This window comes from Apium graveolens, chromosome 6 (assembly GCF_009905375.1).
Source record: "Apium graveolens cultivar Ventura chromosome 6, ASM990537v1, whole genome shotgun sequence".
Taxonomy (NCBI): Eukaryota; Viridiplantae; Streptophyta; class Magnoliopsida; order Apiales; family Apiaceae; genus Apium; species Apium graveolens.
The window spans coordinates 16,664,976-16,692,191 of NC_133652.1; the positions used below are offsets into that span (position 1 = coordinate 16,664,976).

General features: G+C 35.4%; 2 protein-coding genes across 2 annotated transcripts; both read right to left on the reverse strand.

Moving 5' to 3' along the window:
* Positions 1-19,516: 19,516 nt before the first annotated feature.
* On the reverse strand, positions 19,517-20,622 carry LOC141664678 (uncharacterized). The gene is made up of 2 exons (XM_074470633.1): positions 20,290-20,622; positions 19,517-20,161 (listed from the first exon to the last, which is right to left on the reverse strand). The coding sequence occupies exons 1-2, from the start codon at positions 20,620-20,622 to the stop codon at positions 19,517-19,519; spliced, it is 978 nt and encodes a 325-aa protein (XP_074326734.1).
* A 1,992-nt stretch (positions 20,623-22,614) lies between these two features.
* Positions 22,615-26,477, reverse strand: LOC141667981 (ACD11 homolog protein). The gene is made up of 5 exons (XM_074474636.1): positions 25,932-26,477; positions 25,550-25,790; positions 24,565-24,737; positions 23,313-23,458; positions 22,615-23,177 (listed from the first exon to the last, which is right to left on the reverse strand). Exons 1-5 carry the CDS (start codon positions 25,979-25,981, stop codon positions 23,071-23,073), a joined length of 717 nt encoding a protein of 238 aa, XP_074330737.1. The 5' UTR covers positions 25,982-26,477; the 3' UTR covers positions 22,615-23,070.
* Between the last annotated feature and the right edge of the window lie 739 nt (positions 26,478-27,216).

The following is a 27,216-nucleotide window of genomic DNA, read 5'->3' on the forward strand; positions in this document are numbered from 1 at the left end:
TTCGGAGCCTTCTAGAATTGATAAACTTATCAAAAATCTGAATGTTGTTGCATCCATTACCGGGGAATAAGTTTCTTCGTAATCGATTCCCGGTCTTTGTGAGAAGCCTTGAGCAACAAGGCGTGCCTTGTATCTCATAATTTCATTTTTCTCATTTCTTTTACGCACAAATACCCATTTATATCCAACGGGTTTTACACCTGCAGGTGTTTAGACAATAGGTCCAAAAACTTGGCATTTTTTAAGTGATTTCAATTCTGCTTCAATAGCTTCTTTCCACTTTGGCCAATCATTTCTTCTTTTACATTCATAGATCGATCTAGGCTCATGATCCTCGATTTCCTCAGAAATGTCAAGTGCAGCTGCATATGCAAATATATCATCCATGATAATTTCTTTTATGTTCCACCGCTTTCTTGAAATGACATAATTTATTGAGATCTCTTCATTATCAACAATTTCAGGTGTTTGATCATCCTTGGAAGACGTCTCCTCAGTGATCAAATTTATAATGTCATTTGATGTTCCAACTTTCTTATCAAGTTTCCTTCTTTTTCTTGGAGTTTTATCCTTGGATCCAATAGGTCTGCCACGCTTCTGGCGTGCTTTAGACTCATTTGCTAGCATGATTTCATTATCTTCTTCAGAAATTTTAATCTTACAAGGAACATTAACAGCTGGTATATGTGACTTTGTCACATTCTTGACATCAGTAAATGCATCAGGCAATTTATTTGCGACTTCTTGTAGGTTAATAATTGTTGTGCATATGTTGTGTACTTGATGATTACATGAACAAAACACCTTAGTAGATTTTACTTAGTGAAATAATGTAGCACTCGACGGATAAGAATTATAGTCCCGACGGATAACTCATTACAGTACCGACGGATGATGTCTTATTATCCATCGAGTGAGTAGCTTATGTAATAATGAGTCTGTAGCACATTTCTACATACACCTTTGTATAGATTCTGTAGTACATATAAGTCATGTCGACTTTAACTAGATATGCAGAATAGGTTGATTAATTGTACATAGATGATGTCTTGTAATTCTGCATAAATGAATTGAAGTCAAGTGCCAAAATAGCTACCGACGGATGATTAGCAAAGCCATCGACGGATGATCAAACGGCTATCAACGGATGTTCAATATAGCAGTCGACGGATGATCAATGAAGCCATCAACGGATGATCATAAAATCGACGGATGATCATGTACTCAACGGATAAAGAATTCAAATATCAGTTGACAGTGAGAGCATAGTCACATGCGTCGAAGTGTATGCAAATGAAATGAGGAAGCCTATTAACTGGGTAATAGAGAACAAAGTAGCAAAGCATTAGACCCGATAGTTTTTATAATGATTATGTCTTTTGACTTTGTAATCTTGGTAATATATATAAACCAAGAAGTAGCAAATAGATATGAGAATCTGAGATACAAGAATAGAGAAACATTTGTAAGCAGAATACTTATCATTTCTCTGTATTCTCAGTGGTTCAACATTTGTAAGCAGCTGTGAACATTACACAAAGTTCTCTCGATATATAATATATATATATCTCTGGTGGAATCATTCAAATCCACCAGAAAGTTTTTAAAGACTCTTGTTTTTAATTACTTGTGTTTTGATTCACTTAAGTTTTATTCCGCATTGTGCTAATCAATACACTTATATTTATATTTGAGTTAGAACATTTTATTTCAAGAAAAAGTTTCAAGAATTCCATTCAACCCCCCCCCCTTCTGTAATTCTTGTCATATTATTAAGGGACTAACAATTGGTATCAGAGCAAGCTCTTAACTCACAAAGAGTTTAAAGATCAAAGCAATTCTGCAAGATGAACAAGAAGGATGTTGGAGTCAAGATTCCTTTTCTGGATAAAGATAATTACCATCATTGAAAGGTAAAGATGCATCTTCATATGCTTTCTCAAGATGAGGCCTATGTGGACTGCATAGAAAGAGGCCCTCATGTTCCAATGAGAGCTGCAACAGGAAACGAGCCATCAGTCCCCAAGCCAAGGCATGAATGGTCTGATCCTGACATTGAACAAGTCAGGAAGGATAAAAAGGCCATGAATATCATGTTTAATGGAGTTGATGGAGATATGTTTGACAACATTATCAACTGCAAAACTGCCAAGGAAGTTTGGGATACAATACAGATCATCTGTGATGGCACTGAGCAAGTTAGAGAAAACAAGATGCAGATCCTGATTCAGCAATATGAGCATTTTCATAATGAAGAAAGTGAGTCACTCACTGACATTTTCAGTAGGGTCCAAAAACTACTAAATGCTCTTAAGTTACATGGAAGGGTCTATCGGACAGAAAACTACAATCTGAAATTTCTTAGATCTCTTCCAAAGGAATGGAAACCAATGACAGTCTCACTAAGAAACTCACAGGATTATAAGGAGTTTACCTTGGAGAGACTGTATGGCATCCTGAAAACCTATGAGCTTGAAATAGAGCAGGATGAAAGAATGGAGAGAGGGAAGAAGAAAGGAGGATCCATTGCACTAGTTGCTGAGTTGGAAAAGGAGAAGGAAGTGAAGATGGAAGCTTTTGAATCAACTTCAAGGGTCTGTGAGGACAAGGGCAAGGGGCTTGTAGTAGAAAGTGAAGATTCTTTGAGCCAGGATGACATGGAGGACATTGATGAGCACTTAGCATTTCTTTCCAGGAGATTTGCCAAACTCAAGTTCAAAAAGAACTTTGGAGCAGCCAAGCCAAATAGAAATATGGTGGATAAATCAAAATTCAAATATTTCAAATGTGGCTTGGCAGGGCATTTTTCCAGTGAGTCTAGGAAGTCAGATTCCAGTAAGAAAAGGTTTGAGTCTGTGGATTATAAGAAAAAATACTTTGATCTACTCAAGCAAAAGGAAAGGGCTTTTATTACACAATAAAATGACTGGGTAGCAGATGGTCTGGATGAAGATAAAGATGTCAGCTATGTAAACCTAGCCCTAATGGCCAAGTCTGATGAGAAAGAGACAAGTTCCTCAAGCAATCAGGTAATTACTACAAACCTTGCACATTTATCTAAAGCTGAGTGTAATGATGCCATTAATGACATGTCTACAGAGTTATATCATTTGCGTGTTACACTTAAGTCTCTTACTAAAGAAAATGCTAAAATCAAATAAAACAATTTGTTTTTGAGTGAGAGGAATAATGTGCTTGAGTCTCAATTTATTGATTTTGAGTGTAAGATTGCTAAGGAGGAATTAACTGAGTCCTTGAAAAAGGAAGAAATTTTGAAGAAGCAGCTCGAGCGTGAACAAGAGGTGATTAAGGCATGGAAAACATCCAGGGATGTCCATGCTCAAATCATCAAAGTTCAAGGAATCGAGTCCTTCTGTGATGAAGCCTGGAAAAAGAACAAAGAGAAACTAGAACCTAATCTGGTAGATTGTCTGCTAACAGATGTAGACTCGACAGATGATGAGGATCATCCGTCGGATAACAAAAAGTGTTATCCGTCGATTGATGAAAATCATCATCCGTCGGCTGTGAGCAAACCCATCAGTAAAGCCAAACTAGTTAAGCTGAATGAGAAGTATGGGTCTGTTTCCAAGAACTTTGTTTCAGGAGAGTCGAGTCAAGTTAAGAAAGGGAAAAAGGCTAATGTTGGTCACATGACTGTCAAACAGTTAAGTGACAGACTTGAAAAGATTGAGGTAAAAACATAGACTAAAAGGAAAAATAATAGGAATGGTAAAGTAGGGATTAACAAACACAATAACTACACACCTGATAAATATGCTCCTAAAAAAATCTTTGTCAAGTGTGGTAGTGTAAATCATCTATCTGTTAATTACAAATCTGCCATGCCTACTCCCATGTCTGTGCAACCTCAATTTCCTAACATGAATGTCATGCCTCCTATGCCTGTTAATGCTATGTCTACACAGAACATGAATGCACAGTTTGCTAATATGCCATTTGCACCTAATCCTTATTATGCTGCATATAGTATGCCACAAATGCCATTTAGCATGCCTTACTGGAATAACATGTTTACCCATAGCATGCCATTTCCTGTTAGTCATAATATGCATGATAATTCTGTTGCAATGAATGGTTTCAAAGTCCCAACTCAAATGACTAAGGATGAATTTGAAATTCCCAAGTCAAGTGAAATAAAGCCTAAGAAACAAAAAAGGAAAGCTAACAAGGCAGGACCCAAGGAAACTTGGGTACCAAAATCAACTTGATTTGATTTTGATGTGTGCAGGGAAACAGAAAGATCTTTGGTACTTGGATAGTGGTTGTTCAAGACACATGACTGGTGATTCTACCCTACTCACAGAACTTAAGGAGAGAGTTGGCCCAAGTATTACTTTTGGAGATGACATCAAAGGTTATACTGTGGGATATGGCTTGATTTCAAAGGACAATGTCATCATTGAGGAGGTTGCTTTAGTGGAAGGTCTCAAACACAATATGTTGAGTATCAGCCAGCTTTGTGATAAAGGCAATTCAGTAACCTTCAACTCAGAAGTCTGTGTTGTGACTAATAAAAGAAGCAGCAAAGTGGTTCTCACTGATGTGAGAAAAGGAAATGTGTACCTAGCTGATTTTAACTCATCTAATGTAGAATCTATAACTTGTCTTCTCAGTAAAGCTAGTCAGGATGAAAGTTGGCTATGGCACAAGAAGCTATCTCATTTAAACTTTAAGACCGTGAATGAACTAGTAAAGAAATAACTAGTCAGAGGCATTCCTCTAGTGGAGTTTTCTAAGGATGGACTGTGTGATGCCTGCTAAAAAGGGAAGCAGATCAAAGCATCATTCAGGAAGAAACTTGATTCAACAATTGAAGAGCCTTTATAACTGCTTCACATGGATTTGTTTGGACCAGTCAATGTATTGTCAATCTCAAGGAAGAGATTTTGCCTAGTAATTGTAGATGATTTCTCAAAGTTCTCTTGGACATATTTCCTAAAGTCTAAAGATGAGGCTAGTGAAATCATCATCAATCACATAAGGCAAGTCGATAATCATTCTGATTTCAAGGTTAGAAGAATCAGGAGTGACAATGGAACTGAGTTCAAGAACTCTATCATGAGAGCATTTTGTTAGGAAAATGGGATTCTGCGAGGAAAATGGGATCCTGCATGAGTTTTCAGCAGCAAGGACTCCACAACAAAATGGAGTAGTGGAAAGGAATAACAGATCACTTATTGAAGCTGCAAGGACAATGCTTGAAGAATCTAAATTACCAACATATTTCTGGGCTGAAGCTGTAAATACTGCATGTTACACTCAGAACATTTCTTTGGTTAATCAAGCAAGATGCATGACTCCCTATCAATTGTTCAAGAACAAGAAGCCAACTCTAAACTTTCTTCATGTCTTTGGCTGCAAATGCTATATTCTGAGAAATCAAACTGATCAAAATGGGAAGTTTGATGCTAAAGCGGATGAAGGAATTTTTGTTGGATATGCTGTTGGTAAAGCATATAGAGTCTACAATCTGAGAACCAACATTGTTGTGGAATCAATACATGTTGTGTTTGATGATAAAAAGATTGAAGGACTGAAAGATGGAGATTACCATGAGAGCCTCAAATTCGACAATGTGGAGATGGTTAGTGATGACAGTGATGATGAAAGTGATCAAGAGAATGTATCTAAAGATAATGCAGATAAATCTACCACTAATGAAGCAAAAAACTCAACATCTGTCGAGTTGCATAATGCTTCATCCGTCAGAAGGCAATCTGCGTTATCCGTCGGGAGACAACCAGCTTCATCCGTCGGTGCTCAAAATTCACCATCCGTCGGGTTATCAAAAGGAGCAGGAAGTCAAGATAGATCACCTATAGAAAGTTCCTCTTTCTCAAATCAAAGATTCATAAACTCAGGGGGAGTTTCTAACAATCAAAACTCAATCACACATCAAGACAATAATGAGGTCTCTTCATCTCAAGCTAATCTACATCAACAAAGGAAATGGACAAAAGATCACCCCTTTGAGCTTATCATTGGTGATATTTCTTCTAGAGTTCAAACAAGAAGAGCAACTCTGGAAGAATGTCTTTACAACAGTTTTCTTTCCAAGGAAGAACCAAAGAAGGTAGAAGAAGCTTTGTTGGATCCAGATTGGATTTAAGCTATGCAGGAGGAGCTAAACCAATTTGAAAGGAATAATGTATGGAAGCTGGTGCCCAAGCCTAAAGGAAAGAATCCAATAGACACCAAGTGGGTATTCAGAAACAAGATGGATGAAAATGGCATAGTTGTCAGGAACAAAGCTAGATTGGTTGCTAAGGGCTATTGTAACAAGAAGGAATAGATTTTGATAAAACATTTGCTCCTGTTGCAAGACTTGAAGCCATCAGAATCTTCTTAGCCTATGCAGCCCATGCTGTAATAACGAAAGAACTTCTTGCGCAATTCATGCCTTTCTGCTTTGTAAACCTTATGAATAGTGATTTTGCTGATTATGCTGAATAAGAAAACTTTTCATGCCACACAATGTAGCAGTTCTTTTATTGATATTCTGAGGTCTTATTAGTACTCTATATGGTATATAAGTGTATGTAAAGATCGTCAGAATCTAAATCCGAACACTTTGATTTTTCCCGAAAATCCATCAGATACCGAAAGAATTGAGTATAAGGTAACATGATAAAAAAGATTTAAATTTAAGGATTTTTAGAGAGGATCATAAAAGGAATATAAAATATTGAGAAAGGTTTATGGGAACTTAAGTAATAAGATCCCAGGTATGATCCCTCAAATGATAAATGAGAACGAAAGTTAAGCGAACCGTATAATAGATAAGCGGTCATTAGCCAAGTAATTAGGGGTTAATCAAAGAGGTTAGTAGATGATGATGTCATCACACCAACAAGAAGAAGACAAGTGTAAGAGGATGACATGAGAAAGATGACATAGGCATGGTGACATAAGCATGACAAATGGAGGGATTGGTTGGTTGATTGTGAGCCACACAATTTTTACCATGGTAACAATCTAATTAACAACAAAAGGAAGTAACCAAGCTAAACACCACACAAATCATTTAATCAAACTAGAAACATTTTTACTTCACTTTTTCTTCCCTTGCTCTCGGCCAAAACCAGAGCAGCAACTTAAAACTACCATATCTCCTTCAATACTCACTCAAATGTTGTGTTCTATAGCTCCTTGGAAAGGTATTGAGATGGCCTACAACTCTTGTTCACAAGTCTCATCCAAATAAGCATGATAAGACCCTAATTTTTACAGTTCTTTAAATCAGACTTTTAGAAACTTCAAAACCTAACTTTGTGTTCTTGATTTCTTTGGAAAGATCAAGCTTGTAGGAGGTTAGATTAAGGCTCCCTAAGGCTTCCTAGAAACTTAACACCTACCAAGGAAGGTATCAACTTCAAACCCTAGCTTTGATTTTATGATTCCAATAAGTTTTATTGAAGCATTGTTAGTATTAAGGCTTGATCTTTGATTATAAGTAGTTTTGGTGGATTTGTATTGGTTTTGAATATTGGGTCTTTGATTGGTTGGATAAATTGGTAAAACTTGGAGTTGGGGACTGATTTTGTAGTATCATGGTTGAATATTGTTGTATTGGTGGTTGTGAGTGAATTGATGATAATTTAGAGTGTTAATTAAATTGGAAATCGCGTAAACATAAACGTCATAATGCCCGATTTTCCTTAACTGTTCTGTTATTAACTTTAGGAACCGTGAACTCACTGAAAGATTCTAACCTTTGCCATGTTTAGATAGTTCATGTTATGAGCTTCGTTTTGATATGTGCTTCGCTTGAATCCGATGTACGGTTTAGGAGAAACGACCGTTTTAAGTAACGGCATTTCACGAACGAACCATTACCCCTCGCCTTACTTTGAAACCTTGGTTAAGACCCTTAAATGACTAATTGGAGTATGAAACAATTATGTAAAGTGGACTAGGTAGTTGGTAGGGTATTCGCGAAAGCGTCGCCTTAAAATTCGTAACGGTTAATTTATTAAAAATGGTGGAGTCGAGGGTACTCGAACGACTTATGTGATTTGTTAAGCGTAGAAATGACCATAAGCAAACATTAGGGTTCAATTGGTTAAAGTCTAGTTTCTTAAGCGACCGTGGTTTAATTCCGGCTTATGTTGTTGTTCATAGGTTACCGGACCCACTCTAAGCTTAAATCTACCCCGGAGCACTCAGGCAAGTTTTCTACCCGTTATACTGTTGTGGTGATGTATATATGTATATGCATTATCTTGTGATAGATGCATGATTGTTATTAGCAAATCTTGCGATATATTGGAGCATATTGATATGGTTTATATGTATGTATGTTTCATAATATTGATATATAACTGTTGATTCAAATGCTTATAAGTTGCATAATACATATGCTAGATATAAGCAGTAATTGCAAATACCCTTAGTATAGGGGACCCAAAGGCGAACATTTTTAAAAACCGGGAGTCGATGTTCCCGAGTATATTATATATATATATATATATTTGTATATATATATAGATATAGTTTTCAAAACTATTAATCGAATAAGGTTTATTCGATAACTTTATTTTAATTTAATGAATATTATTTTGAATATTCATTCGAGGACTTATGACTTCGTTCATTTTATTTAATGAATATTATTTTGAATATTCATTCTAGGACTTATGACTCCGCTTATATTGTTAAATAATATTCTTTATTTTATTAAAGAATAATGTTTCGATAATCAAACTTATTTTCGATTATTCAAATAAAGATCGTACTTTCGTATAAGTATATATTTGGTTATTTATTATTCATTTCAAGTATGAGTTTTAAAACTTCTACTTCAATTATTTTTATAGAGATTATCCTTTATGGGAATATTATTTAAATTATAATATTCAGATATTTTCTAATATATGGGGACTGATTTATTTCATTAAATCAACATTACTCCAAACATTCTTAAAAATGTTTTCGAGTCTTCAAAATGATTTTAAAAGTTAGAGCGGATCCCAAAACTCATTTTTTTTATTTAAGATCTTTCTTTCGAAGGGGATTTAAATACTCGCTCAAAACCTGAGGGATCCGGCTCAGTGGTGTATTTTACATTCGCAACGAGGTTGCTGTTTTGAGAAAACATCTTGATTACTTGCCCATCGTTCGGGAAGTAAGTTCATCTATTTGAGTCGGCATAAGCAACATGGGCTCAGTGGGCGTCCATGAAAGTGTAAGTGGCTTAGTGGGAGTCCATCAAATGCGTAAGTGGCTGAGTGGCAGTCCAACATAAGGTCCTATTGCGGCCAGGGTGATGACCAGTGGGGAATTCGTCCATCTACTAGTAGAAAAGGTTACTTATTGGTATCTTTGCCTGATCAGCAAGATATCAGGTTTATGCCAAGGTTTTCTCCTTTCCAAAATTCATTGGATATTGCAACTCTGTTTATAATTTTCATAACAGAGGTTTTCAAGGAGTGTATGAAATGTATATATATATAGGTGTATATATATATATCGGGACTTAATGAAGTATCTTCTTCCAAATGATATTTCAAAGATTGAATCTATTCAAGTCTTATCTTGTAGTCTCATCAGTGTGATGAACTTTTGAAACTAATTATAACTTGAACGGTGGTAGTTCAAGTAGTATTTGGAAAATATATAAGTATATTGGAGTATCTTGTAACTTCATCTTTTGAACTTATATCTAGTAAATGATTATCTTATGCATGTCAAAGATTTTCAGAAAAACGTTGAGACAAGGTTAGATATATGAGATCACCTTGCAACGATATTTTTATACAGTTATAAACTGGAACTCTGTGTATATTATACATGTCAGAGGATTTCAAAGATTGTGAAAAGTATATATGTATGTATATACTGAATATTTTGCGACTTGGTCGCGTTAAGATATCAACTTGGTTCATTTCTTCTTAACCAAGACTTTTTTGAGTACTATAAGAATGCTCATATATTGTAAATTATTATACATACTATTTTGGTGGGCTTGTTGCTCACCCTTGCTTTCTTATTTCATCACACAACAACAGATAGACAAGATGAACAGGATCAAGCTCCCAATTCGCGAGCGGATAGGAAACGTTCCGCAGTTTCCTGTAGGCGTTGATGTCGTTGTAGCTGAGGTAAGATCTACCAATAGGCTAGGCTTTCAACTTTTGATATACCAGACTTATGTATCTTTATGAATTGTAATAATGGCAAGGAATATGTAAATTATTCAGAAACCCTTTTTAAGGTGAAATGGTTTATAATTGTGGAATAAAATGACTTGTGTTATTTTTGGTATTCATCTCTGAGACTATAACTTGTGGTGTGTGTGTGTGTATATTGCGGGGTTACAGTACACAGTAGTTGGTTGACTGTTAAGATTAAGTATTGATAAGGGAAATGGAACTCGTGACAACCCGAATCCCCGACCCCGGATTTGGGGGTGTTACACATGCCAATTTCAAAGTCTATCAAATGGATGTCAAAAGTGCTTTTCTGAATGGAGATTTGGAGGAAGAAGTTTATGTCAGTCAACCTCCTGGTTTTGAAGATCCAAATTTTCTAGAACATGTCTATTATCTTTTGAAAGCACTTTATGGACTGAAGCAAGCACCTAGAGCCTGGTATGATACTTTATCAAAGTTCCTTTTGGAAAATCACTTCAAAAGAGGTACTGTAGATAAAACTTTATTTTTCAAAAATGTTAATGGCTCTAGTATACTTGTTCAAATTTATGTTGATGATATTATTTTTGGCTCTACAGATGAGAAACTTTGCAAAAAGTTTGCCAAATTGATGCAAAGTAAGTATGAAATGAGTATGATGGGAGAACTAACTTACTTTCTTGGCTTACAAGTTAAGCAAGTTAGTGATGGAATATTCATTAGTCAAACTAAATATATTTTTGATCTTTTAAGGAAGTTTGATCTAATGGATTGCACATCTGCAAAAACTCCCATGGCCACTACAACTAAGCTTGAATTAAACACTACTGAAAAGTTTGTGGATATTTCAAGTTATAGAGGCATGGTTGGCTCACTTCTGTACTTAACAGCTAGTAGGCCAGATATAATGTTTGTTACATGTTTATGTGCTAGATTTCAGGCTGATCCTAGAGAATCTCACTTAATATCTATTAAGAGAATTTTCAGATATCTCAAGGGAACACCATACCTTGACATTTGGTACCCTAGAGATTCTGGTTTTAATCTAACTGATTATTCAGATGCAGATTATGCAGGTTGTAGAATTGATAGAAAGAGTACAACAGAAACCTGTCAATTTCTAGGAAACAAGCTTGTGTCCTGGTTCAGTAAAAAGCAAAATTCAGTTTCTACTTCTACAGCTGAAGCTGAATATATTGTTGCTGGCAGTTGCTGTACACAGATTTTATGGATGAGAAATCAATTACTAGACTATGGTTTGCAAGTTGAGAGGATTCTTATTTTCTGTGATAACACAAGTGCAATTGTCATCACTGAAAATCCAGTACAACATTCAAGGACAAAGCACATAGATATCAAGTACCATTTCATAAGGGAACATGTAATGAATGGTACTGTGGAACTACATTTTGTTCCCAGTGAGAAGCAGCTTGCAGATATCTTTACCAAGCCACTGGATGAATCCACCTTTTCAAGGTTGGTAAGTGAGATAGGTATGCTTAATTACTCTTAAATACATCTGAGTTAATTTGCAAGTTAAAATGCAGCCAGAAATTTAATTGATTTTTCAGTCTTGGATGAAATTTTGGCTAAGTCAAAATTTACATCTCGACGGATAACCCTTATCCATCGAGTTTGGTCATCCGTCGTAATACAATTTGCTAATAAAAATCAATTACTTTTCTGGAATATTTTATGTGTCGACGGATAACAGTTTATCCTCATCCGTCGAATTATCTTAATCTCAGCCGTTGATTCCCTGTACATTATCCATCGAGTATACTTACAGTTTGTAAGCATAACACGACGGATAATGGGGGGAATTTTTACAGTTTATTTTTTTTTAACGGCTATTTTAGGCAATTTCTATTGGTTACCTCATTTTACTTTATTATTTTTATCAGTTATTTTTGAGATAGAATAAAAGCTTATTTCATTGCAATTGTTTTTCTTTTATCATTCTCAATTCAACTGCTCTAATTTCATTCTCTCTCAAAGCACTTACTCTCCTTCTTCAAGCTCTTATTCTTTAACAATGGCACCGGTTGTAAAGATTATGTTTCAGACTGGGTTCATTTATGAGAAGAACAATTTCACTGCATTAGTGAACAAGGGTATTCAGCAATCGGATGACTATCACAAGATGATGGACTTTGTGAAGAATTGCAAGCTCAATTATGTCATGCTGGAATCACCCACAATCTTTTGTGAAGTTGTTGAAGAGATGTGGACCACTGCTACCTATAACTCTACAGATAAGACCATCACTCTAACCATCAAAGGTAAAGAATTCTATATAAATAGTGATGTGATAAAAGCATGTTTTAAAATTCCTGATAACAATGTGACTTCACCACACACTGACACTGATATAATCAATATGCTCAATTCCATGCACTATGCACTACCTACTTCTAAACTGAGTGATATTAGAAGAATGGGTCTTAGGAAAGAGTGGAGTTTCTTGTGTGATGTAGTTACAAAGGTTTTCTCAGGAAAAATCAGTAATTTTGATTCAGTGAATATTTCCATGCTTAACATGCTATACATGCTAGTTACAGATAAATTTTATAATTTCAGTGACCTTGTCTTGTTTGAGTTAGGTTTTAAATTAGGGGAGTTAAATAAAAGAGGTAAAAATGTGTATTATGCTAGATTTCTTATGTTATTAGCTAACCACCTCTGTGAAGAGATTGTGCTTGAGAACCCTAACAATAAACTGGATTATTGGGTTCAAGAGAGAAGGCTCATTGCAGATTTGAACAGGGCCAATCATCACAAGGATGTGCCAATGTTCTACTTTCCTGTAATGCAAGCACCTCAGGTAAGTGAGGTAAGTTCATCCATCCCTACAACTATTCCAACCTCCATCATTTCTTTGAGTTCAAGAGTAGCTATGGCAACTGTGCCAATAATCAAACAGTTGCCTATCAAAGCTGCCAAACCTACTATTATTTCTAAATCCAAATCAAAGAAAGCCCCCTCCGGTATCTCCCAAAAGATGCCAGTTGAAAAATCCACTAAAGCCAAAGAGGGGAGTGTGAAGGAGGGTAAGTTAGGTGAGGGAAGGGGTGAACATAAAAGAAACCCCAAGAATAAGGTTGGAGAGTTAAGTGAATCCCATCCTAGCCACACTGCAGTTTCCCAACAAACTGCAGTGCTTAAAAATGACAAAAGCTCATTTCTAGCTGCATCCTCCCAAAAGGATGTAGCTATTGAACAAAGCTCTCAACCAAGAGCACAGGTCAAGAGGGTTAGGGACACAAGCTCACCCCAAACTTATGCCAGAAAGAAGAAATCAAAAACCTCTGGGGATGCACATGGCACACACACTGTGCAAACTGGTGCTAAAGACACAGTCACTGCACCTTCACAAATTCAGCTTGATGTGGCTCCAATAAATGTGGAGTCACATCCAAAATCTCTAGTTATAGAAGCACCTCAAACACCAAACTCACCAACAAATTCTCTGGATGTTGATATGATACACACATCAATTCCTGATTCCGTTTCTTTAACTCTGTCCGGGAAGCCAAAATCTAGTGCAAGTGAGCATCATCTTTTAGATGATTTGTTGGCTCACTTGCCGATCCTTTCAGGAACTATTGTATCTTCTGTGCCTAAAAATCTTCAATCAACACAGAGTCAACAATAGTTTCTATTCTCAGCTCATTCATTTCTACTCTCTCGACGGTTATTGCTCATCCGTCGAGTAGTGATTGTATCCCGACGGATAAGCCTCACAGCAGTTATCCGTCGGATAGAAAAATCACTCACTCGATGGATATCACTCATCCATCGGGTATCTCTGCACAACTTCAAACTTCAATTATTTCAAGTGCAGAAGATTTAGTGGTTGTACAGTCACTCTGAGGATTGAGAGAGAAGAGTGTTTTGAGTGAGACTCTGGGTTGCTCCCAGGAAAAAGGAGAGGAAATGAGTGAAAATCTGCAATCCATTTCTTCAGGATTGGTAAAAGGGAGTGAGAGGAGTCCCACCTTAGTAGGTGAAGGTGAGGGTGTGAGGGTGGGGAGCCAGGGTGAGACCCTGATGCAACAAAAGAGAGAAAATGAGAGAAATGCAGGTACTGGAGCAATAAGGATGGATGTTATTGCTAGTGAGTCAATGAATGTCCAGGATACAGACAGGGAAGGACTATCTCAGCATCCTAAAGCTGTTATAGATTCTACTTCCCTTGATGCTGAGGCATTTACTCATCCTATTCCATCTTATCAAATTCTAGCTGAACAGGGCAATGACAATGCAGAAAGGATGCTCAATATGGTGCATACCACCCAGTCTATGCAAAAGGCTAAGGATGTCATCACAGCTTTGCCTTCTACAGCTGGTGATGTGGACTATGAGACTGGGGGTTCAGCTGATTTTTTGGAGATGGGAGTGAGAATAGTGAAGATGAAGCAATGGACATAGGGGGAGAAGTAGGCTCAAGCTCAAGTATGCCATCATGGGCATTCTCAAAGAACTGTGATGAGCATTATTTCAAGACAACCCTGATCCAATTAATCAATCAGACAAATACTGCTCCTTCAGGCACATCTTGCCTCCCTGCAACTTCAGCAAATACAAGGCCTCCAGCATGCTAGAGATGTGGATTCTATGAAGGGTGATATTGAGGAGATGAAGAAGGCTATTTCAGACATGATAGATTCTAAACTTCCGGATGCTACAATGCTTGACATCAAAAGGCAATTAAGGAAAAATTCTGATCTGTCAACCAAGATAGATGCCTTGGATATAAGAATGTCAGCCATGGAAGCATTTTTGACTGCCATTCATCTCCATCAAGCCCAACATACTAATCTGCTTCAAAAACTGGTGGCAGCTCAAACTCCCTCCACAGCTCAACTTGATGATAACAAAAAGGGGGAGAAAGGACCAAGTGAGGGGGAGAAGCTTCAGATACAAATCAGTAAAGTAATTGTGCCTTCAATTACTATCTCAAAGCCACCGGTCACAGATGATATAGATCTAATTCAAGCAGCAGCAGCCAACTTGAAAGTTGCTGGGAAAGAAAAGTTGAGTTTGGTCAACTGGGAGAAGATTGATGAGGAGATACAGAAAAAGTTTGAACTTGTCAAGGAGCCAGTTAAGTCAGCCATCCATCACTCTCAAGTTAAGCAAATTAGAGTGAATGAGATGAGCATAAACTATCTGGAAAGAGGACAATCTTCCTGCATCAAGTCTCCAAAGGATGAAATGATTCTTAAACCAAGGACAAACTACTCAAAATCATCCTTGAAGAACCCCTTGGACACTGTGTATGAGACACCCAAGCCTGATGAGAAGAAGCTTCTGTCAAGATCAATTGTCTTCTATAAAGATCCGGCTGATTCAGTTTCAAAAAGGAGGATTGCTAAGATTTTCAGAAATGGGAAAGAAATTTATGTGGTGGCTGGACACCCTCAATTTGCTCAAGCAAAGAGAGAAGAAAAAGCTAGATTAAAGCAGGAAAAGAAGCAGTCTGCTCTAGATGCTAAAAAGGCTAAACAAAAGAGAGAGCAGATTGCTATCTTGGCCCAGCTACATGTTGTAAACTCATCACAACAAATTCCCTCTCAACCATCTGAAGCTACTGAATCAAGGAAGCAAGTTGAAGAACAAAAGAAATCTCCAAGAAAGAAGCAATTGACTAAAAGAACTAAAAGGAAACTGGATATTGTTGACAAGGAATTGGAAGATCAATTTCCTAAGGAATTCACACCAGCTACAACTCAAGCATCAAAGCCCTCTGTGGTATTTGAAGATATAAGGGTGGTGGATCCCTACATGAATATTCATGGTGAACCTATTGTGCCCAATGATGAGCCAATAGAATGGGAGAACATACCAATTCCAGACTTCAATCTACCAATCCTTAGCAAGCCAAAAAGGACAAAGTCAAGAGCAATCAAGAAAGTGAAGCTGTCACCTCTCAAATCCAAATCTGTAGTTAAAGCTCAGCCCAAAGTAAATAAGGGAGACTACTTGTACTTGTGTGACATCAAAGAATTTTCTGATCTAAACCTCTATCTGGATGAACTAGATGAGGTGAGAGGAATTGATTCATACAGAAACGTACCTGAAAGGTTAGTGTTCACGTACAAAGGAGGAAAGGAGATTCAGTGGCCACTTCATAGGATTCTTCAAGAAAGCCAAGCTGTACTGATTAAAGTTTATTCATCCTTCAAGAAGAACTTTGGGTTTAACATTACTGCAAAAAGATTGGTATTGAAGAAGATTGAAGAACTAAGGAGTGTTAGAGCTAAAGATGCACTCCCAAAGACTCTAATCATCCCCTACACAGGGAGAAGAGTGCATCTAAGGCCCTACTGGCTGATGGAGTTCATTGATGACAAAGGTGTAAGAAGATTCTTCAGATTGGAAGACCAATTGAGTATCTCTAGTAATGAGACTCTTTTTGAAATGCAAGAAAAGCTAAATCTCTCATAATCTGATGAACTAGAATTCCACAAATAGCTCCAAAATCAGATTGAAGAAAACAACAGAAAGCTTGGAAGAAGATCCAGACCTTCGAGGAACTAGATAAATCTGCTCAGGCTAAAGGAGCATCTTGAAAATAACTGTGAGCTAAACTTTGTACATTTTGATTAATTGAAGCACTTTTCAGTATTATCTACTTTTCTTTAAAGCTGTATGTTTAGGGTGTTTTGTTATCATCAAGTATCTCTTAATTTATGGCTACAATTCCAGTAGACATAAATTGGGGGAGATTGTTGTGCATATGTTGTGTACTTGATGATTACATAAACAAAACACCTTAGTAGATTTTACTTAGTGAAATAATGTAGCACTCGACGGATAAGAATTATAGTCCCGACGAATAACTCATTACAGTCCCGACGGATGATGTCTTATTATCCATCGAGTGAGTAGCTTATGTAATAATGAGTTTGTAGCACATTTTTACATACACCTTTGTATAGATTCTGTAGTAGCATATAAGTCATGTCGACTTTAACTAGATATGCAGAATAGGTTGATTAATTGTACATAAATGATGTCTTGTAATTCTGCATAAATGAATTGAAGTCAAGTGCCAAAATAGCTACCGACGGATGATTAACAAAGCCATCGACGGATGATCAAATGGCTATCAACGGATGTTCAATATAGCAGTCGACGGATGATCAATGAAGCCATCAACGGATGATCATAAAATCGACGGATGATCATGTACTCAACGGATAAAGAATTCAAATATCAGTTGACAGTGACAGCATAGTCACATGCGTCGAAGTATATGCAAATGAAATGAGGAAGCCTGTTAACTGGGTAATAGAGATCAAAGTAGCAAAGCATTAGACCCAATAGTTTTTATAATGATTCTGTCTTTTGACTTTGTAATCTTGGTAATATATATAAACCAAGAAGTAGAAAATAGATATGAAAATCTGAGATACAAGACTAGAGAAACATTTGTAAGCAGAATACTTATCATTTCTCTGTATTCTCAGTGGTTCAACATTTGTAAGCAGCTGTGAACATTACACAGAGTTCTCTCGATATATAATATATATATATATATATCTCTGGTGGAATCATTCAAATCCACCATAAAGTTTTTAAAGACTCTTGTTTTTAATTACTTGTATTTTGATTCTCTTAAGTTTTATTCCGCATTGTGCTAATCAATACACTTATATTTATATTTGAGTTAGAACATTTTATTTCAAGAAAAAGTTTCAAGAATTCCATTCAACCCCCCTTCTGTAATTCTTGTCATATTGTTAAGGGACTAAAAATAATCTTTTGAACTTCAAGTTCACATTGATTTGTTCGAGGATCATAATGAGACAGGGATACTGCATTCCACAAAATTTCTTGCTTTTCTTTTTCAAATTTTGTCTTATCTCCCCCTAATGCAGAAAAAATCATCTCATCGAATTGACAATCGGCAAATCTTGCCGTGAATAAATCACCAGTCTTGGGCTCTAAATATTTAATAATCAAGGGAGAATCAAATCCAATATATACCCCTAATCTTCTTTGGGGTCCCATTTTTGTTCTTTGGGGGGGATATTGGAACATAAACTCCACACCCAAAAAATTTCAAGTGAGAGATATTTGGTTCTTGACCATTTACCAGTTTTATTGGGGAATATTTATGATAAGAAGTCGGTCTTAATCGGACTAAAGAAGCCGCATGTAATATTGCATGTCCCTAGGCGGTAGTTGGTAAATTTGTTCTCATAAGTAATGGTCTCGCAATTAGTTGTTGCCTTTTAATGAACGACTCAACAAGACCATTTTGAGTGTATGTGTGGGAAACAGAATGCTCCACTTCAATCCCAATAGACATACAATAATCTTTAAAAGATTGGGATGTAAATTCCCTGATTGTGCTCGTAATCGAATTATTTGAGTAAGGAGTCGTGCAAAAGCCACATTATGAGTGGACAATAAACTAACGTGTGACCATCTTGTTGATGCATCAATGAGTACCATAAGGTACTGAAGTGGCCCACTAGATGGGGTAATTGGTCCACATATATCTCCTTGAATTCGCTCCAAAAAAATTGGGCATTCAATGGCAACTTTCACAGGAGATGGTTTTGTTATCAATTTTCCTTGAATACAAGCAACACATGAAAATCTTTGGACAATGGAACAATTTTGTTTTTGAGTGGATGTCCATTTAAATTTTCAATAATTCTTCGCATCATTGTTGAACCCGGATGGCCTAAATGATCATGTCATATAGTAAAATTTGTCGGGTCAACAGATCTTGTATTAATAGTCATGTGTGATTCAACTGGATTTATGAAAGTATAATATAATCCAGAATTATATGATGAGAGTTTTTCTATCACATGTTTCCTCCCTGAGACTATAGTCGCGATACATAAATATTCATTATCACGTTCATTTGTCGTCTCAATATGATAGCCAATGTGGCGTATATCTTTAAAGCTCAAAAGATTTCTTTTTGATCGGGTGGAAAACATTGCATTTTCGATCAATAAACGTGTACCATTGGGTAGAACTATACTTGCTCTTTCGGAGCCTTCAATTATATCTGATGCACCCGATATTGTATTTACATTAGCTTTGGCTAATGTTAGATGCGAAAAATATGCTTTATTTTTCAAAATTTTATGTGTTGTTGCACTATCCGCCAAACAAAAAGAGACCTCATTTTTTATAACACATGATGAGAGGCTGCTGACCATATTTCTTCACGAAAAATTAAATAAAATTAGAAGTAGAGGTAGAACATCTCAAGTACTTCATTAATGAAAAGAAAAATATATAAGCAACTGATAAGAATGATTATCATAGTTCAAAAGTTAAAACCGACAATCCAAATAAAGAAAAATTCAACAAGCAATGAAAGGCCTTGTTTAGTTATTCTTAGGTTCATCACCACCAAATTTAGGCATATTCACATCAACATCTTCAAAGAAATCACCAAGTTCCATGTGAGTAAAGGCCGAAGGATCAACTTGATCATCACTTCCAAGATGTGCTTCAAGATAGGCAATCCCCAAAGGATCACTATGTTCAGTGAAATTAGTTTTAACATTCTTTAAATATGCTTGATATAGGTCAGCAAAGTCCTTGGAGGTACGACATGTACTTCTCCAGTGACCTTTCATTCCACATCGACTACAAGTACTTTCACCCCTTTTAGACATCGTACTACCCTCAGATTTCTCCTCATTTATTGTATGTTTCAGGTAGTAAGGCTTCCTTTTAAAGTTGGGGGGATTTTGTTGATTGCGGCCTCTACCATGCACAAAACCATGACCACGGGCACGTCCACGCCCACATCCATGACCATATCTATGCCCACGTCCACGTCCACACCCAAATGATTTATTATCTCTATATTCATTATTAGTCACCGCATTCACTTTAGGGAATGGTGTTGAGCCAGTTGGACGTGCTTGATCATTTTTCAGCAAAAGTTCATTCTTTTGTTCAGCAAGAAGCAAAACAGAAATTAGCTCAGAATATTTCGTGAATCCACGTTCGCGATATTGTTGCTGCAAGAGCATATTATTGGCATGGAAAGTGGAATATGTTTTTTCAACATATCTCTATCGGTGATATTCTTGCCACATAATTTCAATTGAGATGTAATTTTAAACATGGCAGAGTTATACTCGCTCACACTTTTATAATCTTGCAATCGCAAGTGTAGCCAATCATAGCGAGCTTTAGGAAGTATCACTGTTTTTTGGTGGTCATATCTTTCTTTGAGATCCTTCCAAAGTATTGATGGATCTTTAATAGTCAAATATTCAGTTTTCAATCCTTCATCGAGGTGGTGGCGAAGAAATATTATGGCTTTTGCCTTATCTTGTTCGGAGGTTTTATTTCCCTCTTTTATAGTGTCACCGAGGCCCATTGCACTAAGACGGATTTCGGCATCAAGAATTCGTGCCAAATAATTTTTTTCGGTGACATGATGTGCGTTGAATTCAAGCTTTGTAAGATTCGACATTTTGATTACTAAAAAGAAATGATAATACACATTAATATCAAGTTAATGATATATCTTAATTTAGAAGTTCACCAAAATTTTATATTTCACATGTATAATGAACTCAAATTTTGTAAGATTCGACATTATCACTAATAAATAATAAAATTCTATTAATTATCCAATAAACATGTATAAGTCTAGAAAATTAGCGAATATACCTTGCACAAAATACTATCAAAGAAAACAAGCAATCCTCACTCAAATATTAATGTATAATATACTTATTTATACAAAACATGTTTATATAGTTTTAGCAATTGGCTTCCAGTTCAGGCCCTGAGCATAAGCCTCGGACCCTAAATAAATCAAAACTTTTCAGCACCTCAGGACCTGAACACCTAGCCTAAGGCCCTGAACATTACAGAAACATTTTGAGCATACCATCAGGTCCTGAGCTTCCGACCTCAGGCCATGAACATTGCAGAAACTTATTTCAGCACATCATCATGTCATGAACCTCTAGCCTCAGGTCCTGAACATTGCATAAATTTCACACTATGCTTCTCAGCTAAAACAGAAACAACTCTTATACAAATAAGCATTCTGGCTCTTATTTCTACATGAATTTCACTAAGGAAATGTCTTAGATCCAAATACGAAAGTTTATGTTCTTATTGCAAGGAACAACCTCCACTTGTTATTAACCGGAAATTACATCAAGAAGACATATTACATGTGTCCTCAAATTTTCATGATGACTTTAAAACTCATGAGTAACAAGGCTATAATATATCTATTCTCCCTTTTTTAAGAGATCAAAGTAATTAAGAGTACTAAATTATGTTATCATTAAGAATATAGAAGGATGCTGCATTTAAAATAATTTGATTACTTGTGCTTCATATCCTTAATATACATCAGTGCAAAAGAATATATACTAATATATTATACTGCCACAAAATAAAATAACATGGAATAATTAGCAAGTACATTTTCGTTAATCAATCATTCTAATTCACAAACAAATGTTACAAATCTGCATAAATATATCAGTAGACAGTAGTCTATGGTGGTACAAAAGATGGTAAGTAATGGTACCTTATGCAGAGACCAAAAGTAATGATCACCTTGTACTTGTGTTATAAAGAAAATCTTGTAATCTGCTAAACTAACTTCTCTTTTTGCCACACCAGGTTGATGACAGATCTTCTTAGCTTTCGTGCTAATAACGTGTTATATAATATAAAAGTAGAGAGAGTAAGAAAAAACTTATGATTTCATGTATATTGATATCACAAGATAATGTACATGCAAGTCTTATATAGGCTTATAAAACATAGATTACTTGAGAAGTGAAAATCCAAGAGTTTGTGTTAATTAATGGGATAAAGGTGAAATGTCAAATGACATCTAAAAAGTTAAGAGTCATCCAATAAATGGGTCTGTTTGGCAATTCCATTAAGTGGACTTATTGGTTTATAAGCCCGTAACAGCTTATTGACGAGTGTTTGTCGACCCAGCTTATAAGTTGAATTTACAACTTATAAGCTGATAAGTTGAATGTTGGTAATGACGTACTTTTTCACAACTTATTTTTTATTTTTCATTTTTTTATCAATTTTAATTTTGGAATATATTTTTTTAAATGTTAATATAACTTAAAATATAAGAATTAAGATAATTATATATATAAATTATTTATTTTAATTTATTTAAATAAAATAATTCTGACTTATAAGTTAAATTCTCCAAACACTTATATAACTTATAAGTATTTTTTAACTTATGGCTTATTAATTACTTATTCACTTTAAATCATAAGTTACTTATTTTAAGATTTACCAAACGGGCACAATATCATATCAGTCAAAACTTCAAATATGTGTAAAATATTAATTACTCAATGAAGAGTTGACACTGGGTTCGCTACACGTGCACTCTGTTTTCCTGTTTGTAGGTAATCCCGTTTAAACTTTAGACAAAGTAAAAAAAAAATTAAAAACAGAAGTCTTATTTTGTTAAAGGATCCCCTGGTTTTTTGAAACTGAAACATGGGCATTTACATAATTACATGGACTAATTCACAGTTGTGGTTTCTAAGATTTGCCAAGGAAGAGGTCACTTGAAAAAATAACAAAATTCTAATCAAATTACATAACTGTTAATGAACTTGACCATGGCTGATATTAAAGGCCCATGATATAGACCAGAAAAATTGATTATACAACCTAACCGATAAACCCCAGCTCTCCTAGATAAATTCAGTTGTATGTTTTATATACATATACAAGCAACCTCTATGTTCTCTAAATTGCCTAGAAACTATGTTCGGCTCCTCCTGCTGTCCATATGGTGCATGCTATGAAAGTCATGTCAAAGCAGCAAGACGAGAGTGATGTCAACAATGAGACGAGCTGCCAAAGTAGGGGCTTGCACAAAAATGGATATCTTTACGACAAAAAATGGTCACCAATCCAAGCTAATTTGCCTTTTTATGTATAAATCATCAATATATTGTATGATCGGCGCAACTGCTGATATATACCTTTTCATTTCCATCTCTGCAGTCTCTTCTGCAATAATAAGGAACATAAAGAAAACAGATAAACAAATAGTTTCAGCTGAAAAACGGAAAAACTATTTTAACTGAAACCTCCAAAAGGACCACAAACAATATTATATACCTACAACGCCATAAATAAACGTACCTGTTTCATTTAGCTTTACCAGAAGTTGTTGTCTTGTTGGTAGCGCACACATGCCAGCATAAACTGCTGTCCTGACTGCCCAAGTGTGATACGGCGCACACACATTTCCATAAGCTGTTGTAGCCGCTTCTTTTAAAGAACGATCGCTGAAGCATAAACAGTTTCATATGTATAGCTGATATATAGGAGAGTAATAATACAGTATCAATGTATCATAAATGTGTAGATCGTAGAAAGAAGCACAAAGAGCAGGATAACTTATTTTAATTTATACATATTTTTTTTGGGGGGGGGGAGTGGGTGAATGATATGTTTGCTCCATCTGTAGTTGGTGCAAGGCATCATGCTTTTTCATCATAACTACTTAAAACTAGATTAATATCAATATTAATTAACCTTAAGCAGAGGAACCAGCCTTGCAATTCATTTCCTTGTTTTAAAAAAATTGATATTATTATGGAAGTAGTGTAGAACAAAAACTGACAGATTCAAACCAGCCAGAGTGACATTCTTAAACAAAAAGACTGTTTTCTACTTGGTCCAAAATACTGCAGTACGCACCTAGATGACTAGAAACATGTTGGACCTTCTTGCCCTGTATTCAGAATATCAAACATCCTTTACATAGCTTCAAGATCATGACAAAACCCTATAGTCAAATTTGAACGTTGTCACTCGCTAAACCACTGAGCTACCGGGGTTCATTCTTACAATGGCAGCCTATATTATATCATATCATATATAAAAAATCGATGCGCGGATTACACAGAGGTGGCTTGTCTATCACATGTTAGTAGCTGCGACCGTGAATTGCCTCAACAGTGAGATAAAATATCTGGACTACTTAGGGGCCAGGATTCTTAAATCTCAATGACGGTTCCTCTTTTATAGTTGGCATGTCTATTTCCATATAACACGGACAGGCCAACTTGTTGGGTTTCAACCCAATGTGATTGGTTGGGCTAGGTGATACAAGACATAATTTGATTTTTAGACCAATTATCATTTTAGGCTTGACTCAAACTCAAACAAATCGTCAAATCTTTGTGTGAGTTGGTAAAATCAACCAGCTTAACTCCTTTGATAAGGATCCAAGTTCAAGATCAAACAAGAAAAAAATTCCTTATTAGCTCCACCATAACTCAGTCATACAAATTCAATTCGACTTAATCATCAGAAAGTTGGACTCTCATGACAATATATGTTAACATCAAATAATAAAAACCAGATATAGTGGAGAGTTGAGACATACCCTGCTGACAAAAAGTTGATAAATAAAGCTCTAATGAGGTCAAGGCCCTGCCTAACTCTGCGTAGATTACGTGATAGGCTTCCCGGTGATTTCACAGTGTCGTTTTTCATATCATGGTCAAGTATTCTATTTAAAGTTTCATACTTGCCTGCTGCTTCCGTAAGACCACGTACCTGCAAGTTCAAACAGTTGTGTCGGGATGAGTTACACGGAGCAGGCCCAAAGACACCATTAGATAAAGCAAGAGTTATGCAGCCTCTCATACTGGACTTAGCAACGAATGCCCCCGCAAACATAACATGCAATCCAATAATTTAATTGAAAAAACAGGGTCTTAATCTTTATGAACACAACGTTTTGGCAAATCACATGCTATCTAATAATGTCATCAGATTTCTTTAATTTCAATTGATTGAACTGCTGACATGATCAGGCTGGCTCTGGAGAATTATGGAGCCTAATGATTTAAAGATCATTAATATACTGAAGAATCTGGTGCCATTGACATTTACCGGGCTCCTTGATTTTTTTTTAAACTTAAAGTTAGATTGTTGTAACATGGAACTCTGGAAGTGTATCAACGTACAACTAGTGTATTACTATAGTTATATACCGAATCCAGTCCATTAACAATGCTCGGACTACAATCTTTAGTTTCTAAGTTAGGCCTTACAATCTCTAGTTTCTAAGTTAGCCTGTACAACAATCTCGAGTTTCTAAGTTAGGCTTTACAATCTCTAGTTTCTAAGTTAGCCTTTACAATTATACATGTCAGGTTACGGTAAACTAAAATAGAGATCAGATATGAGTAGGCTGAATTCAAAATTTTCAGTTCATAAATATGATCAACTCTACCTTGGTTAGGAACGGTAACTTTTTCAACTTTTTGCAACTGGATCTTAACATTAATTAGCAATAAATAAATTTCATAAAAAAATCAACAATACAATAAAGGTTGCGAATCTAAAAAATCAAAGAAGAATACCTTGGCAGTATACTCCATCTCAGCGAATTTAAAAGCGATACCGAGACAACCAAAGAGAATAGAAACAAGAGTGCAAGCTTCACAAAAAGGTTTCAAACGGAGATCGTAATCAGAATCAGAATCTAAACTAGACTTAAGAATCTCCGACAACTCTTCAAATGAACCGGCGATCTTCGACAAGGGTGTTCCAGTACCGGCGTCCTCCAATGCGTCGCCGTCGCTCATGGCGGAGAACAAGATGCTTTACAATTAACAACAACATGTTAGGATCATATTGAGCAAACAATTTAGCATGAAATTATAATTAATAAAAAAATCTAAAAAAAAGGAACAAAAGAAAAAAAAGAAAGGTAATGATCGAGGAGATGTTGAAGGGCCATACTTTTCTCGAAATTGTTGGTTAGCTTTGTTAAGGATGGAACGGAAGGCCATTGTTGTTGTTGTTGATTGTGTTTTGCTATTCTTTCGGAGATTTCTTCAACCAGTACTTGTTATTATGCGAACATGCCAACGTTACATGTACTTTTTATTTTAATATATTGACCGGTCTTATTATTAACAAATTGCGTTTAAGTTTTGGCTTTCCAGACCAGTAAAGCCGACGAAGCTTAATTCTTAAGCCGTGTTCGTGTGACTCGCTGACACATGCACACGGTCCTGTCAAATGTGTCACATGCGTGATTCGTCTGTCTTGCTTTTCTGGGAGATAAGTTTTCTTCTTCCAGAAGTTTTAAAAAAACAAAAATTTCCTCAGTTTCCTTTTCATTTTTGGCACATATTTTTCGATCCTTTAATTGTACAGATAAAATTAAAAAATTTATTTTTTAATAAATATACATAATCAAAATTTTAATTCACAAAAATAAAATTTGAATATTTTTATTTTAGCTAATTCGGTGCCATATAGTTTGTGTTGTATACTTGTATCGTAAAAGTAAGGTAAATGTGTACTTTCGTGTCATATACTAAAAATGTAAATCTAAACACTTTATTTTTGAGTTCAAAATTACAGGATCTACTAAATACTAACACTCACTAAAAATTGTTGTAAATAGAGTATAATTATTTATTTATTAAAATTAATCGGTATTCTAAAAATCTCTGATTCAACTGATTAATTTTCTACAAAATACACGACTGATTCGATTTTTGAAATCTGATCAATCCTAACAAATTTTTCTATATTGAAGTATATATAATTATTTATTAAAATGCTATATTAATTTAAATATGAATAATTATAAAATTATGATAAATAAATATATATTTGATGATAAATATTTAAAAAATAATTCATTTGATGAAATTATACTAATGTCTTTTAGTATAATTAATCATATATAAATTATATTAATTTAAATTTAAATTATATTAATTAATTTGATGAAATTATACTAATGTCTTTTAGTATGATTATTCATAATTTCATAATTAATTTAATAAAATTATACTAATGTCTTTATATTAAATACTATAAGTATGGATAATATAGAAATTATACTAATGTAGGCCCACACTAAACAAACTTTTTAATTTATCTTATCTATTTAAAATTTAGAGACATATTTTCTCAAAATGATTTTTTTTTCCTTGTATTATTTCCCTTTTTAGCCATCGGAACTGGGAAGTGATTAGTACCAAGGCAAATAGCCATACTAAATTAATTT